General features: G+C 37.6%; 1 protein-coding gene across 1 annotated transcript in view; it reads left to right on the top strand.

Moving 5' to 3' along the window:
• Positions 1-16496, top strand: part of sspo (SCO-spondin) — a 267780-nt gene that overhangs the window by 225947 nt on the left and 25337 nt on the right. The window contains exons 103-113 of the mRNA XM_057823943.1: positions 2136-2297; positions 2386-2502; positions 4016-4154; positions 4242-4438; positions 4549-4719; positions 6850-6977; positions 8176-8330; positions 8686-8732; positions 8926-9090; positions 11351-11568; positions 12449-12544. Of these exons, the coding sequence (XP_057679926.1) occupies positions 2136-2297; positions 2386-2502; positions 4016-4154; positions 4242-4438; positions 4549-4719; positions 6850-6977; positions 8176-8330; positions 8686-8732; positions 8926-9090; positions 11351-11568; positions 12449-12544 (1595 nt within the window). The remainder of the gene's footprint in view (positions 1-2135; positions 2298-2385; positions 2503-4015; positions 4155-4241; positions 4439-4548; positions 4720-6849; positions 6978-8175; positions 8331-8685; positions 8733-8925; positions 9091-11350; positions 11569-12448; positions 12545-16496) is intronic.

Raw genomic sequence — 16496 nt, 5'->3', positions numbered from 1 at the left:
CTGTTACAAGATGTGATATAATTAACCCGATGAAAGAAAGAACCAAAAAGACAATATATACACAGTGGTATGAAAAAGTATCTGAACATTTTGGAATTTCTCACATTTCTGCATAAAATCGCCATCAAATGTGATCTGATCTTTGTCAAAATCACACAGATGTAAAAACAATGTCTGCTTTAACTAAAACCACCCAAACATTTTTAGGTTTTCATATTTTAATCAGGATAGCATGCAAACAATGACAGAAGGGGAAAAATAAGTGAACCCTCTGCCTAAGGACACTTAAAGAGCAATTGAAACCAATTTTTACCAAGCAATTTAGGTCAGGTGTGTGCCCAATCACTGCTGAGTGGTTTAAAGCTGCTCTGCCCACTACAAAACACACACCTGGTAAGAATTGTCCTGATGAGTCTGATGTGCACCATGGCTCAGTCAAAAGAGCTGTCTGAAGACCTGCGATCAATGATTGTTGATTTGTATAAAGCTGGGAAAGGACACAAAACCATCAGTCTGTATTTTCATCAATCGACAGTCAGAGAAGTTGTCTACAAATGGAGTTTGGCACTGTTGCGTCTCTCCCAAGGAGTGGCCGTCCACCAAAGATGACGCCAAGAGTTCAGCGCAGAATACTCAGAGAGGTAAAAAAAGAACCCTAAAGTGTCAGCTAAAGACTTACAGAAATCACTGGCACAGTCCATTATCTCTGTGCAAACATCAACTATATGTAAAACTATGGCCAAGAATGGTGTTCATGGGAGGACTCCGCGGAGGAAGGCACCGCTGTCTAAAAAAAACATTGTTGCTTGTTTAATGTCGCAAAAAGGCACTTGGACACTTCACAGAAGTTTTGGCAAAATATTTGGTGGACTGATGAAACCAAAGTTGAATTGTTTGGGAGTAACAGACAACATCATGTGAGGAGGAAAAAATAAACAGCTCACCAACATCAACACCTCATCCCCACCGTGAAGCATAGTGGAGGGAGCATCATGATTTTGTGCTGTTTTGCTGCCTGAGAGCCTGGACAACTAGCAATCATTAACGGAAGAATTAATTCAAAAGTTTATCAGGATGTTTTGCAGAAAAACCTGAGGCTGTCTGTCAGACATTTGAAGCTAAAAAGAGGAGTGATGCGGCAGCAAGACAATGATCCAAAACACAGAAGTAAATCAACTTCATAATGGTTTCAGGAGAACAAAATACACGTTCTGGAGTGGCCAAGTCAAAGTCCAGACTTCAACCCCATTGAGATGCTGTGGCATGACCTAAAGACCTCGATTCTTGCAAGATATCCCGGGAATCTGACTGAACTACAGCAGTTTTGTAGAGATGAATGGGCTAAAATTAGTCCTGATCGATGTGCCAGACTGATCTGCAGCTACAGGAAGCGTCTGGTTGAAGTTATTGCTGCCAAAGGGGGGCACAAAATATTAAATGTGATGGTTCCCTTAATTATTTTTTTACCCCTTGTGTCATTGTTTGCATACTATCCTCATTAAAATATTAAAACCTATCAACGTTTGGGTGGTTTTAGTTAAAGCAGACCATTTTTTTCATCTGTGTGATTTTGACAAAGATCAGCTCACATTTGATGGTGATTTTATGCAGAGATGTGAGAAATTCCAAAAGATTCAGATACTTTTTCATACCACTGTACTTTGTGACATTCCACCACTGATTTTACATTATTTAGTGATTGAACCAGATAGTCCCCAAGAGTAGACTTTGCTTCGGCTTGAAATCATGAAATGCCGTGTATGACGGTTTTTTTTTCGTGTAAGAATGAAAACACAAATATGACGAATTAAAGAGACCTGAGAACATAAGCTGTTTGTTTATAATTGAGAGTCGTGATTAGCATTTTTGAATATGCTTGGATTTGCAACCATCCACCTAAAGCCTAAGTTGAAGTAAAGTAAACATTCGACAAGAATGCATAAAATGAAAGCTTAGATGCAATCATCTACTTTTATTCAGCAGCACAAAATTATACCTCATAGCTCCATTATGGTTTCCCATGATTTTTGCCATTACTGATTGATGTCATACAAAAAATAAAAATTATTCTTGTGCCTCTGAGATTATAATTACATTAGAATTTGGGCATTGACATTAACTTTTGAATGTTTCAGATTTATGTCAGTGGAGTGTGTGGAGTGCGTGGACAGTTTGTGCGGAGCCGTGTAGTGGTGGAGTCAGGCAGCGCCACAGGCATCCTCTGGCTGCTCCCCCAGGACCCCTCTGCCAGAGTCAGCAAACACAAAGCCAGAGCTGCAACACAGGACTTTGCCCAGGTATACTGCCTTATTGCATCTCTAAGAAGCAAAAGGCAAAAATGTGATATGCATGCATACATTTAAGAAGTTTTATTCCATATCCAAGGTGAACGCTGTGAAGACAGAGGGCGAATCTACCAAGAAGCCTGCGCCAATCAGTGTCCTCGCAGCTGCACTGACTTATGGGAGCATGTTCAGTGTCTCCAAGGACGGTGTCATCCAGGTGTTTTATGAGTTTTTGAAGTTCCGATTCTATAGCTGATATTTGATTTTTTTTTTTTTTTTTTTTTTTAACGATTGAAATTTAGATCAAGTGATGTCGAGAAAAAAGGAGCAGCATTCGCAGATGCACTTTTTAAATGACAAAAATAATTAAAATGAATACAACAAAATGCACATTGTTTCAATGAATGCTGTTCTCAACCAAGGTTTAGTTCTATTTTTGATTACTTTTAGAACAATGCAAAAAAAAACTCTATAAAGTAGGTAGCCAAACTCTTGGTGGAACAAATACAAAGTAAAACACTCACATGCAGTGAGCCAAAGTTACAACCAACCACATTTCTGATATCACTTGCCAATCAACACTACTGAAAGGCACATAATGAATAAACTGCAATATTTCGGGTGTAGTGTAGTGCTGCAACGATTAATCGAGTAACTTGATTAGAAAAAAACCCTTTGAATTCAACTTTGCTTAGATTGGCGTTGGGAGTATACACTGCCCTCTGGTGGATACTGTGAATATGACATTTCTTGTCTGGCTGAAGAGCAGCTGCTCCCTGTTAAGGCCAAAATAAGGTTGTAAGTTTTTGTCCGAGCTAATGTTTTTTATGCATTCGTACATTAGTTTAGAGGTATATTTCAGTTTTTGCTGGAAATATGTGTTTGAATGATTTGTAGAGAAAATTGTAAAAAAAAAAAAAAAAAAAAAAAAAAAGTTTGCATTTTACCTCATTTAGTCTAGCGGACTTTTGCTATGCAAGTCGGGTTTATTTGATCTGCTAAATTTACATATTAGTTTGACTAATCGAACATTTAAACTTCAAATTTTATGTGGTGTTTTATTGTCAAAATGTCTGTCTTTGTGCTCAAAGTTCTTCATGTGTTTGTGTTACTACTATACCAAAAAATTTGAATGTGGAAAAAGAACTTCGAAACAGAAAGAACCATAAATTGTGTCGGTCTAGCTTAATATCGTCACATTTAGTGAGGACAGAACAGGTATATTTTAAATGACTTATAAGCATAAAAAGTAGCAAATCAATCAATATTTGTTCTTTCATACAGTGCCATAGTTTTCACCAAAATATTTTTTTGTACTTAGAGCCTCATTTATTTCTTTATTTTTATACCATTTACACCCAGGTATTTTAAAAATATATTTTCGAATGCATTTATTGCTCTTGTGAAATGACAGTGTAATTCTATAAAGAAACACTTGCATTTAATGCAATTTTGAAAGTGCAATCCTGGTGCCAATGGATGTGCAGGTTATGTTGTTTTTGCAAGCATCAACTTCTATGTCTTATAAAATAATTCTGCAAAGCATTTAGTGTTTGTTATCAGATCACTCGATTAATCGAATGAATTAATCAATGGATTAATCAATTACTTAAATAATCGATAGCTGCAGCTCAACACAAATGACTCCATTAACTTTATTGCTTCCGTTACGGTTATCTTGTCTATTCTTTTGTTCTTTGCTGCATGATGTAAATTTTCTACCCTGCTAGGTTGTCGTTGTCCCGAGGGTCAGCTTTTGCAGGATGGCCATTGTGTGTCCGTGGCAGAATGTAGGTGTGGTGTCCCATCAGGAAATGGAACACTTGAGTCCATGCCAAATGAAGAACTTCTCTTGGACTGCAACACCTGGTGAGGAGAAAACACAACTAAGCGCTTTGTTCCTCACATAGGGATACAAAATCTTTTGTTCATCTCACATTCCCTTTTTGTTTGCAGTGTGTGTGAGAACGGCACTCTAGCGTGCACCAATCTTCCCTGTCCTGTGTATGAACCTTGGAGTTCATGGACAGTCTGTTCATCTTCATGTGGGCGTGGCCAGCAGACACGAACACGCCTCTGTCAAGATATTGAGGGTGGTCCTTCCTGTTCTGACACTGTGCAGACAGAAAGCTGTAACTTGCGACCATGTCCAGGTAAATAATACAATTCCATGTTTTGAAATTACATCATGAATTTAAGACTTTTTTGGATATACAGTACATCTGTTTGTTTTTTTTTAACCCATATCAATCTTCTTATCCAGCGGGATGTTTGTTAAGCAAATGGTCAAGCTGGAGTGAGTGCAGTGCCACATGTGGTGGTGGGTTGTCGATGCGTAACAAGACAGTCCTTCAGGAATCGGAACCGGGTGGGGCCGCCTGTGTTGGACCACTTGAACAACACAGTATCTGTAACAGCAACAGCTGTGAAACTGGTAAAGAATATAGTTGTCCGATAATGACTTTTTAACCGAGATATACAGTATATCCAATATATAGCTATACTGTCCAACTCCAAAAAATCGATACTTTTATCAAACCGTTACCGATATATATGGTCATGGACTTAACATATTATGGCTAATTGTATGTGAATGCTTATGACAGATGTTATAAAGTGTCATCCGGAAAATTGTGTCACTAATTCCTTTTATGTCCAGCTTGGATCTTTTACATCCATTCAAAAATTAGATCATTTTCTGAATGACACAAAATGAAATGTCACAAGCATCCATTAATGGTCATGGCAGTCTCATGTCATAATTATAATGCTCTTATGACAGTCTTATGGTGCCACTGTCAAGTAAAGTGTTACCAAATACCATAACTAGCCATTAACGAAACAAACTGGAACAGTAACCGAAGAAATAATTAGCACAAGACATTAATTTTGATTGTTATTTACATATGTAGTGCTGCATTGCATGCTAGGAGGCATGTTGGATGACAACAGTGTTGACACCAGGTGGCAGCAAAGGTTGACTGTCTCCCCCAAGAAATCAGTTATGGCAAAATGAAGGATCTTGAAGCAATGACGCTTTGCAGCCAATTGGTTCAAAGCTTCTTGGTTATTATTTTGGTCTTAGACCGTTTTATGATGCCGCTGTCAAATAAAGATTTACTGGTAAATATCTTTTGGTGTAAATATCCCATAATACTACTGGTGCACGATAATTATTGGTCTGATAATAGGAATTATGACGTCATCCCAATAAATCCAATAACATAATTAATAGGACCGATAATACAGTATGAACTGTGCTCGCTGGCTGGGAAATCAGTTGACCATTTGCGGGGCATTGCTGCCACCTGCCGGTCAGAATAATTTGCTGCATCTATAATTTGGCCCACAAACTCATTCACTTTACACAGTGCTGTGTCTAGCGTTAGCATTGACAATCGTGAATGCTTTCCGTTACTTACGTTTCCGCCTCGGAAATATGTCTGTAAGTATTTATGTTTACTATAACATATGGATGTGCAATATATGTTTACTTCGGTGGTGAAGGGTCATATGTACAGAACTTCATAAGTTGCTGTGTTATAGAAGCCAGCCAATGCTTAAGGCTAGTAGCTCAAGCTAGTGTGCTATGCTATACATACATATAATAGTTGTCGTGTAATGTTAGTCCTGTCAGCATGCTTGGTAGGATTTTATACTATTAGGGGAATAAACCTCAAACTTTATTGACTATGGGTTCCCTCACTGCCGTTTATATTGATTATTATAAGGCAAGCCATTAATCCTTTTTGTTCTACCATATTTTTGCTATGAGGAATGAGTGATAAACCTTACTATATAATGTTTACAGTGTTAGTTATACGTTTTTGAGAGGCCTTTTGGTTATTGATAGGCTTGCTGTCCTAACCTGTCTCCCAGGTTAAGAAAGTTGTGTCATGGACCAAGACCACAACAGTCTTCTGGAGCACCAAATATTTTTATCTGATGACAAAGCATAATACCTGTTGGGTTTATGTTTCGTTCAGTGCTCATTGTTCAGGAAACACATCTTCAATTATATTGACTAATTGATTGTGATTGACTCAAATTATATTTATTTGAAAAAATAAACATTGGCACTTTATTTGAACTCAAGACTGTTATTGTCTTTGTTTTGTTCATTATAATAATGTTCATGTCATTATGAAAATTCTGGTGAGATCAAAGACAAATCTATGTTGAATCCACCATTATTATTTTTTTAAACCTCCAGGTGTTCAAAAACTCGGGTGAATATACATTTAAAAAGTTATATTTATTATCGGTTATCGGTATCGGCTTTGAGGAGCAGGAAGTTATCAATATCTGTATCGGTTTCAAAAAATGGATATCGTGCACCCTTACATAATGCATTGAGGACAGTTGCGGCTTATAGTCCAGTGCAGCTTGTCTATGAACAAATGCCGTTTTCGTGTCAAATTTAGTGGGTGGCGGCATATAGTCAGGTGCACCTTATAGTCCGAAAATTACGGTAATATTATTCTAAAAGCAGAGTTGGTGATTTACAACATGAAGGCATATCCATTGATGAGTAAGTAAATATGGCCTATTGTGTACATTCCAGAGTGTCCGGAGGGCCAGGTATTTGCGGAATGTTCAGGTTCCTGTCCATACACCTGTGAAGACCTATGGCCACACACTCAGTGTATAGCAGGACCTTGCAACCCTGGATGCTCCTGCCCACCTGGACAGGTCTGGATACATGTAAATGTGTGTTTATGAGCAAGTGCAGTAATGACATTCGATAAACGATGTTTTATATGCTTGCACTTTCGTGAAATCTGTAATTTTACTGATTTTACGGTCTCATGAGGTTGTGCTTTTATCTGCGTGTTTTGGAATACACCTGTACTGTACATATAAAAGCCAGATAGACTACATTGACTGGTACACATGCTGTCCTATCCTATGCATATTTGGGTCAGGGGGGGCACAACATGTTGATGACCCCGAAACGCAGTGTCAGCGATCAAGTTAACTTGCAAGAATATTTATAGTAAGTTGAAAATGAGCTTTTTTTTGTTTCCCATCATTCTAGAGTTTTTTTTTTTTTTTAATCAGGCTGCATAGGACAGCGATATTTTTCACCAAGATCGTCATCCATTGAATATGGTACAGCCGCCGGTGTCGTGTCAGTTTCATTACCCCCATCAAAAATTGTATCCCCTGGGCGGAGCCACTGCGCTGCACTTATTTGCTTGATTTCTGTGTTATGGTGATGCAGTTATCTACGAGGTTTTAAAACTTGGCCAAACCATTTAAAAAAAAAAAGTGTTTTTTCTGTCATATAATGTAACATACGTACTGAATATAACAAAAGGCAATGTTTTACTGTTTTACTCGTAGGATGACTTATAACTGTTATTACTGTAATTCAAGTCCTGTATGGAGTTTCTCCAGTTCAATTAATGTCGATGTCCAAAATATATAACTGTGGTTCTCACCTGGCTTCAACTAATTGTTTAAATCAACATAACTCATAACTAATGTGCGTGTGTGTGCGCTCCCGCGTCCAGGGGATACAATTTTTGATGGGGGTAACTACATTGGCAAGACACTGGTGGGGCTCTGTTGTACAAATAGCGTCTTTAGTGGGGCAAATTAAAACTCCGCTCACCATTTTGCCGGTGCTCTCTGGCGTTTCATGGTCCACATTTTCAATCCTTTGTTCTTGCTCAGTAGTTGTTATCGCTTTTGAAAGCTTAGGTTTGAAAAACATATGTATATCCATCTTGCCTCTTTTACCGGAAAACTCTTAATTTTAAAATCTTATATAGGAAAGTCAATTACATGCAATGACACTTCTCAGCCACCGGGGGGGTGCTGGCCCCCCAGGTTCCCCCTTAAACTCTGCGTATGATCCTATGTATTTTTGTTATATCTTAACCAGGTGTTACATGAAGGCATGTGTGTGTTCCACGATGATTGCCCCTGTTCAGCGCTTTCTCTGCCGATCGCCTACCAAACCTTGAATAGTAGCAATTTTGAGAGGACAGATGCCACGTTGTCACCTGGGACATCCTTACAGCACCTCTGCAATACATGGTACATACAATATTATACTGGGGAGTCATTTAACTCAGATATTAAAGATAGTGGCGATGTTTTTGAGAACCAGAACAATACATTTTTAGTTCAGTCAAGGCTTTGTCAGAATTAGTGTAATCACATAATTTGAAATATGGCTTTTATCACCATCTATTTCATTTCCATGTAACTGTCTTGTCAATAACTCTGTTGTATAAGTTTTCTCTAAAGCTGAACTTTTTAGAACATAGACTATTTGGAACTACAGAAACTTCTAATTAACCTTCAGTGTCTTTAACTGTGTTATGCGATAACTGCTAAGTCATCCTTTATCAAATGTATGAAGACTCTAAATTCTCCAAATTGTCCTCAGTGTGTGTCGAGGAGGAGTGTTTAACTGCACCTCCAAGCTCTGCGAAGGTGAGTGATGTTCTGGATCTGCTTTAAATGCCGAAAGCGGTAAAGACACTTGGTAAGACCTCACACTTATTGCCAGCACCAGGCAATAAAACTTTAATTCCTTCAAGTGTCAAGTGTGTGATGTATTTGTCAACCTGTTTGTAACAGCCGCAGTTATTTGGTCATTAACAAGTCCCCTTTTCTCACTTTCTAGTGGATTGTGAGTGGTCCATCTGGTCTCAGTGGAGTTCATGCTCTGCCAGTTGTGGTACAGGACAACTGAGCTCCACCAGAACTGTGTTGAAGCCAAGCCAGTATGGGGGGATCCAATGTGAGGGCCCAGACTATCGCACTGCTTCATGCATGGCCCCTGATTGTGGTGAGTAAGAGGAGGGGCTCACAAGTTACTGTTGACAATGACATTTTGATTTTTATTTGTTTTTTTGTTCTGTACACATTTATGTGCACTGTAACACATTCCTACAAAAATACTTCAGAGTTTCTTAAAATTACATCTTTCACCCAAATACCAACAATCAAGCTGGTTATTCTCTGGGCAGGTAAGTAGAGCCCATAGTGTTTGATAATTGACATATAAGTATAACACACCACACACACACCATCTGTTGTAACAGCTAGCGGTCTCAAACCATGGATTAATTGAGTGACAAACAGTGCTCTTCATCAATCTGGCTCCAACTTTTGCCAGGTCAACTTTGTAGTTTGGAGCCTTGTCATGGACCATTTTCTTGAATTTCGACTTCAGACTTTCAATTAGATTGGTCTGTGCTGGGATTGGGTCGGGCAGGTGTTGGAAAAGAAAGGTTTAAGTGCCGTAGTATAGAGTCTATGGTGAGATTTAGGGGCCGTTTACATGGTGATACCCCAAGAATAGGACAAATTTCATGTTTGCATGTACATGGTTCCGTCTGTAGTATACATTCCAGGCCCTAGAGGGCAGTGCAGTTTTACAAGGCGACAGCCAAAAACGCACTTCCTTGACAGCATCCTTCTCAGCCCGGATGACAACATACCCGCCAGCTCGAAGCAAAGGAGTCCACGCAGTTTTTCCTTTTGCTTCAAAAGGCACAAAACGCAAACATACAATATATTTGAATTAAAAACATTGTAAAAATAGTCAATTTAAACCAACGTTTCACCATGTTTGCTGTTTTGAATGTTTACTAGCAGCAACTGCGCATGCCCAAAGTGACACGTGTGACTGCTGACATCATCGGCGCGAGAGCGTTCTATTGTAGTGCTGCAGCAATTAATCAATTAACTCAAGTAATTCGATTAGGAAAAAAGCCTCAGATCAAATTTTGCTGCTTCGAGTATTCGTAACTCATTTAGCATAGCTGAATCCAGCTGCTCCCTGTTAAGACAAACATAGGCTGTCTTTGATTGAGCTAATATGTATTTTTAATGCATTCATAATTTAGTTTATAGGTATATTTAGCCGTTTTTTGTGGGAATATGTGTTTTAACGATTTATTGACAGCATTGTAAAAAAAAAGTTTTAGTAGCATTTCAGTTAGCGGACTTTTGCAATGGAAGTTAGGCAGTTGTTCTTTTGTCATACTTAAATCCTCATTCATTTATTTATTCCGTATGAGACTAAACTCAGGTTTTCTGATCTTCCACTATAAATCAAATTATCGGAAAGTCAGTGACATGTGATGCCATTTTTCTGTTGTCATTCTAATGTTGAGGTGAAAAAGGGAGAAAAACTAATATAAAAGGAACTGATGAATTACTTTTAAAGTAGTTACTTTGATAATGATGTAATCAGTAAAGAACTTAGATTACTTGTTTGAATCGTAATCAGTAAACAGATTAATTTTTCAAGTAATGTGTGACAACAAAACTGTGACAACACTGCCGATTGACCACGGAAAACTGGAGATATGATCCTTTTAGTTTCATGATAGGAAACATGTTTTCTTCACTAGAGGACACTCATACTCTTTGGACGAATAATGCTAAATTTCTGTACATTTTTCTCTCTCCCCGTAATTCAATATTTGTTTGTTTTTGCAACTCTTTGGGTTAATGTGATTATATAATATGTTATTGTACAGTGTAATAATAATAACAGTTCATGTAGATAACTTTGTGCTGAGAAAAAAATACCATTGTTCAACAAAAAAAATTAAAATCAAACATCTTAAGCAGTTAATCATAATGTTACATGAGTATTTTTTTTTACCAAATACTTTTTTACTTGTACTTGAGTTTTTTTTTTTTTTCTTTTTTTTTTTGATGACTACTTTACCTACTTTATTTGAGTAATAATTATTTTGAAGTAACGCTACTCTTACTTGGGTAAAATTTTGGGCTGCTCTACCCACCTCTGATAATGGTGCAATAATATTTAAAAGTGAACTTCAAATAGCTCACAAGGAGGTTTGTTAGTTGAAAAGTCATGCCCAGATGCTGATATGGATTGTATAAAAGGCACTTAAGACACCTCAAAGCACATCCACATATTAGAAATCCTCACTTCTCTTCCTTAACCGATCAATTCCTATTTCCCCTTCCGTCTATCCATCCAATCGTCGTCTGGCTTTATCTTCCCTTTCTAATTTCCTTTTTCCTGACACCCTGTTCATCACTTACTGACTCTTCCATCTCTGCAGCGTGTCCTGACGGGGAACAATGGAAGAGGAGGAGGAGTTTGTCGGAAGACGCGCCTCTGTGCGAGAGGAGCTGCGAGGACATTTACTTCCCGACTCCCATTAACTGCAGCCACTCGTCAGAGGGTTGCGTGTGTCAGGAGGGGCTTTACCGAAACACCGATGGCGTGTGTGTCATCCCTGCTCTCTGCCCCTGCCATAACCAGGGTGTCGTGCAGCAGGTATTCACACACACACGCATGCTGGCACTCGCCCAAACTAGACCCGCGTCTGATAGTAGCTTGTAACAATTGTGCCCGCCTCATTCTGATACATCTTTGAACCTCTTTGGCGTGCACGCTTTCGCTCTTATTCACTTCATTTGTGTTATTTACTCATAAAGGGGTCGATTAGAAGATGAGTGACATGCCCTAGGGGCCGTATTACACCACAATGCCTCTTCTGCCCATAGCACTATCAATTATGCATGCTGTGCTGTAGAAAGCCAGCACTCTGACCGCAACTGGGCAAGCCTGCCAGGAATAATTTATGAAGAAAGGGATATTATAGGACTATGAGAATTAATCATACCCAGACAAGAGGTCAGATCTTCTTTTTTTGATCTCTCTCTCTCGATAACTCTTTTTTTATTCTTTCTTCGCGGCTTCTTTCCTCCTTCCCTCGTACTCTCTCACTTTTCTTGTCAGCAAGGGATGACAAATGTCCCTCTAAAGACCCTCAACGGCTTTTCTAATCAACCGCCTCGTGGTCACTATGCCAAATAGCCCAAGTGTGAGCCGCGAAATCACCCATTGGTGTGTGCTTTTCATCTGCTGAACCTAAGAACTCTCAGTTAGTGATCATTATTGTCGCCAACTTACACAAATGCGATGACCCTTACAGTCAACACTATGTGCTGTTGTAATTACAATATCAGAACGTGGAGTTTAAAGCTTTCATAATTTTTTCACAACAGTGAGGGAGTACATGCAGCACTGCCATTCATTGATCCTGGGCTATCTGAGCCAGACGCACTTCATAAAAAATTCATTGACCCGGGACAGAAATTTGAGTAATAATGTAAATGGCACATATTTGTTTCTCCGTGTGTGTGCGAGCCAGGCTGGATCAGAGTGGGAGGAGGGCTGCCTGTCATGCCGTTGTGTGAACGGGAAGAAGCTGTGCCAGCCGAGGTGCCCTGAACTCCACTGTAATGAGGTGAAACACGCTGACTGGCATTTAATCAACTTATAACATGATCATCTGCCCTGATTCGTAATTATTCTCAAATTAGATCAGAATCAGATTGACTCAGGAGTAGTTGTTAGCTCACCCACAACTGAATTAATGTGCCACATCAAGGCACACCACAGGAAAAAAGATTGTGGTAACAGACAAAAAAAAACAATAGTGCAAACTAGTGGCAGTGGTGCTGAATGTGCCCTCAAGAGCTGACAAGAAGAATGTGTTTAGAAGTACAGCCTTTGAAGGAGAACTGAAAACTTCAAAATTCAATACAATTGCATGAGAATAAAGTCCTAATTATAGTCTCAGTTATACCAAAACAAAGTTTCAATATTATGACAAATGGGTCAATATTACACCAAATCACAAGAATCGATAAATTACGAGAACCTTAGTCGCAATATTACAAGTGTAATCACTGTGAGCTTCACAAACTTGACCACAAACTTTCTATGTTTTGGCGCATTAATACTAGTGCTGAAACGATTAACTCGAATAATTCGATTAGAAAATAGCTTCGAAAAAAGTTTTGCTGCTTCGAGGATTCATTTAATTAGAGTGGCATTATAATGGTTTATTTTGAAAGTGTTTGCATTTAGTTGGATTGATTTGTGAGGATACGCTACCCTCTAGTGGCAACAGTTAATATGACAAAAGACGTGTAACATGGCTGGATCCAGCTGTTCCCTGTTAAGACCAACATAAGGTTGTGAGTTTGCGCTAATATGATTTTTTTATGCATTCGTAATATGTTTAGAGGTATATTTAGCAGTTTTTTTAATGGAATATGTGTTTGAAACGGTGTTGTTTTCGTCAATGATGATGATAATGAAAATATTTCATCAAAAAACAAATTTTTCATGACAATGACAAGACGATAACGTGCCTAGAACATGTTTTGGGAGACTGAAACATAACGAGACTAATGCCAGTTTTCATCTGACGAGATGAGAATGAGACGAAAATACCCAATAGTTTCCATCACGTGGTGACAATGTGTGACATTTTATGTGTAGTTAGCTGGCATCGTAGCAGTGTCTGGTTGTCTCACTCATGTGACGTGCTGCTGCTCTCCAGTCTCCAGGCTTGCACACATGGTAAAAATTATTTTCTTATCTTGGCCAGAGAGAATATGCAATGTTGCTTTCGCCATCAAAGGCATGTACTGAGTGAAAAAAAAAATCATACATTAAATGTAACAAGTAGCATTACCATAGCATTCGCGTTAGCATTAGGTTCATGCTAACGGTGCACATCGTTTTAAATCTCGGACAATGTTTTTTACATACAATTCATGGCGTCCAGGACTCCAGGTGGGTATAATTAATTGAAAATAATGTACGGTTTTCTGCTGAGTGTGTATTATCATCAAGTTAGCGTTGTCCTTGTACACGCTACAATACTGTATGCGCTCATCTGTCAATGTTTATACGAAATAGTTACAAACCTTTTTGGAGTAATTTTTTTTTTTCATTTTATCGGCAAAAACATTTTTAGTAAACCCCGACTAAAACTAGACAAAATTAGTTTTGAGTTCTCGTCAACAAAAACTAGACGAAGACAACACATTTCGAGATGACTAATATAATACTAATAAGCAAGGGCGTAGCTTTTCAGGATGCTCAAATTGTCCCCACCAACTTTTAAGCAACCTTATTTGCATTGTATCATGACTTCAGTTGTATAGGTCATTTAAATTGTCTTTCCCATAGGTTGTAAGGATTGAGTTGACTTTACCATTATTAAGAGAATTACTTTCATTATGGTCAGACTTACATGAGAGTTAGCATAACATTAATCTGTATGAATATCCTGACCTCTAGTAGGAAGCTGCTCTGAGAGAAATATTCTATTGTATGTGTTTTCTAATGTTAATGTTAATTAAACGGTGAGAAATGTAGTGACCAAAGTTTATCCCGTTCTCCCCAATTTTCATTTTTATTTTATTGATGTGGTCTAAAAGTGGCTCAAAGCAGCTTTCATTTTTTGTTGAGTTTGGCTGTGCTTTTTCGACAAAAGCAGTAGTGTTTTACCTGAAGGAGTGCTTATTAACAAGTTTGTTTTTATTGTGTATCTTAATACAATTTATGTTCACATATTGTAATTTAAACATACTAATAAAATCCAGATATTTATTCTGGAATTTTTCAAAATGTTTCTTGAGTAGTTTTTTTCAAAACAAAGGTTTGAATGGAACAGTGTATCACCTGAACCGATACATACAGTATGCACTGCAAAAACACACTTCCTTAAAAATAATTAAATTCCCTCATTTTAAGTGTAAATCCACTAGAAATAAGTGAAATGATCTGCCAGTGCTTCAAGTAAATTTTACTCAGATTTCTTGAAATAAGAAAAATAGCGGGCTGAAAATAATCTTATCACACTTATTTTAAGCAAAAAATTAATATATTTAATTTGAAAAAAAGATTGTTTATCAGAAATGTTCTTAACTCAAGAATAAATATTGTTCAAAACATTTGAAAGCTAATTTTCCTGGATTTAGGTGAAAAAAAGGACCTTTTGGCATGATTTTTAGATGTATGGTCTTAATAAGAACAACGAGTAATATTCACTTAATTATTGTGCAATAATCTGACGTATTAATCTGTTAAAAAGTCTAACACTCAAAACAAGACGGAGAAAATTATTCGACTCAATTTAAGAAAAATTATCAGATTAAGATGTTTTAAATTTGCACTGTGAAAGTTTGTACAAGTCAATAGATTTATTTTGCATCTAATTAATTGATAGGCTAAATGATGCCTATCAATGAACTAAAATTATATTCATGAGAAATGTGGCACTTATCCCCATTCACCCAATCTGTTTGGTCTCATTAATGTCCAATCCCCAGCAAAAAAGGCATACATGCAGTTTATGGCGTTATATTGTCCCTACCAATATTGAGATCAAACCTACGCCCTTGCTAATAAGTATTATTATCCAAAAGACTAAGACAAAAATTGAAAGATAACACTGGTTTGAACGAAAAACGTTAGCAATACCGTTTGAGGCTAAGCTTAGGTATTTTAATTTAGTTTTAAAATGCATTGATTGCTCTTGTGAAATGAAAGTGCAATTTTGCATTGTTTAAAAAAACACTCAGGAATTTTATTTTGTATTTGCATTTAATGCTCTTTTGCAAGTGCAATCTTAGCAAGCGTTCATTTTACATCTCCTAAAATTCATTCTGCAACGCATTAAATGTTCCTAATTTGATTATTCAAACTAGCTAAATGATAGATTAATTGATTACTTAAGTAATCGATGGCTGCAGCCCTAATTATTACCATCATCACTGTAAGCAATTTAATATGCATGTGAAAATATTTCTGATCCTCAGAAATAGGTACATACACTCAAAATGACCCTTTGGTATTCATGTTGTTCGGTCTTAAGGCAGAAATGCTTTGAACAAACATAAACTATAATGCATCTTGAAGTACAGTCTGTGTAACGCTCAGATTGAAATTGCTTTATTCTATCAATACTATACATATTTATTTTTCTAAGACTTTTCCCACCCCATTAAATGTAGCTTTTAGTGCATTCATCAGCATTGAACTACACAGCTATACTGCTATATGCAAGGTTATTTACCGTGGTGTACCTGGAGGACAAGTCATAATGGTAGTTGTTTGATGACCCACACAGACCTTCATCTTTCACTGTGTTAACTGGCCTGCAGTCTGCACACACACACAATAGGCTGTTCGCTGGCCATAAGACAAAATACACCACGACTCAGCGTATTTTTCCCCCTTCTATGTAATTTGATTTCTCGTATTGTACATTTCCATTTAGAAAATAAAGACTGGTAAAATCTGCTTGTCCTTGCTTGTTTTGGAATGAATGCTAATGTGAAAAATACAATTGGCCAGCACAGTATCGTGTGGAAAAATGTGGTTAGCGCTGACAGACT

The sequence above is a fragment of the Corythoichthys intestinalis genome, chromosome 20 (genome assembly GCF_030265065.1).
Source record: "Corythoichthys intestinalis isolate RoL2023-P3 chromosome 20, ASM3026506v1, whole genome shotgun sequence".
In the NCBI taxonomy this organism is placed as follows: domain Eukaryota; kingdom Metazoa; phylum Chordata; class Actinopteri; order Syngnathiformes; family Syngnathidae; genus Corythoichthys; species Corythoichthys intestinalis.
The sequence above is the reverse complement of the archived record's forward strand: the minus strand, read 5'-3'. Positions and strand labels throughout refer to the sequence as shown.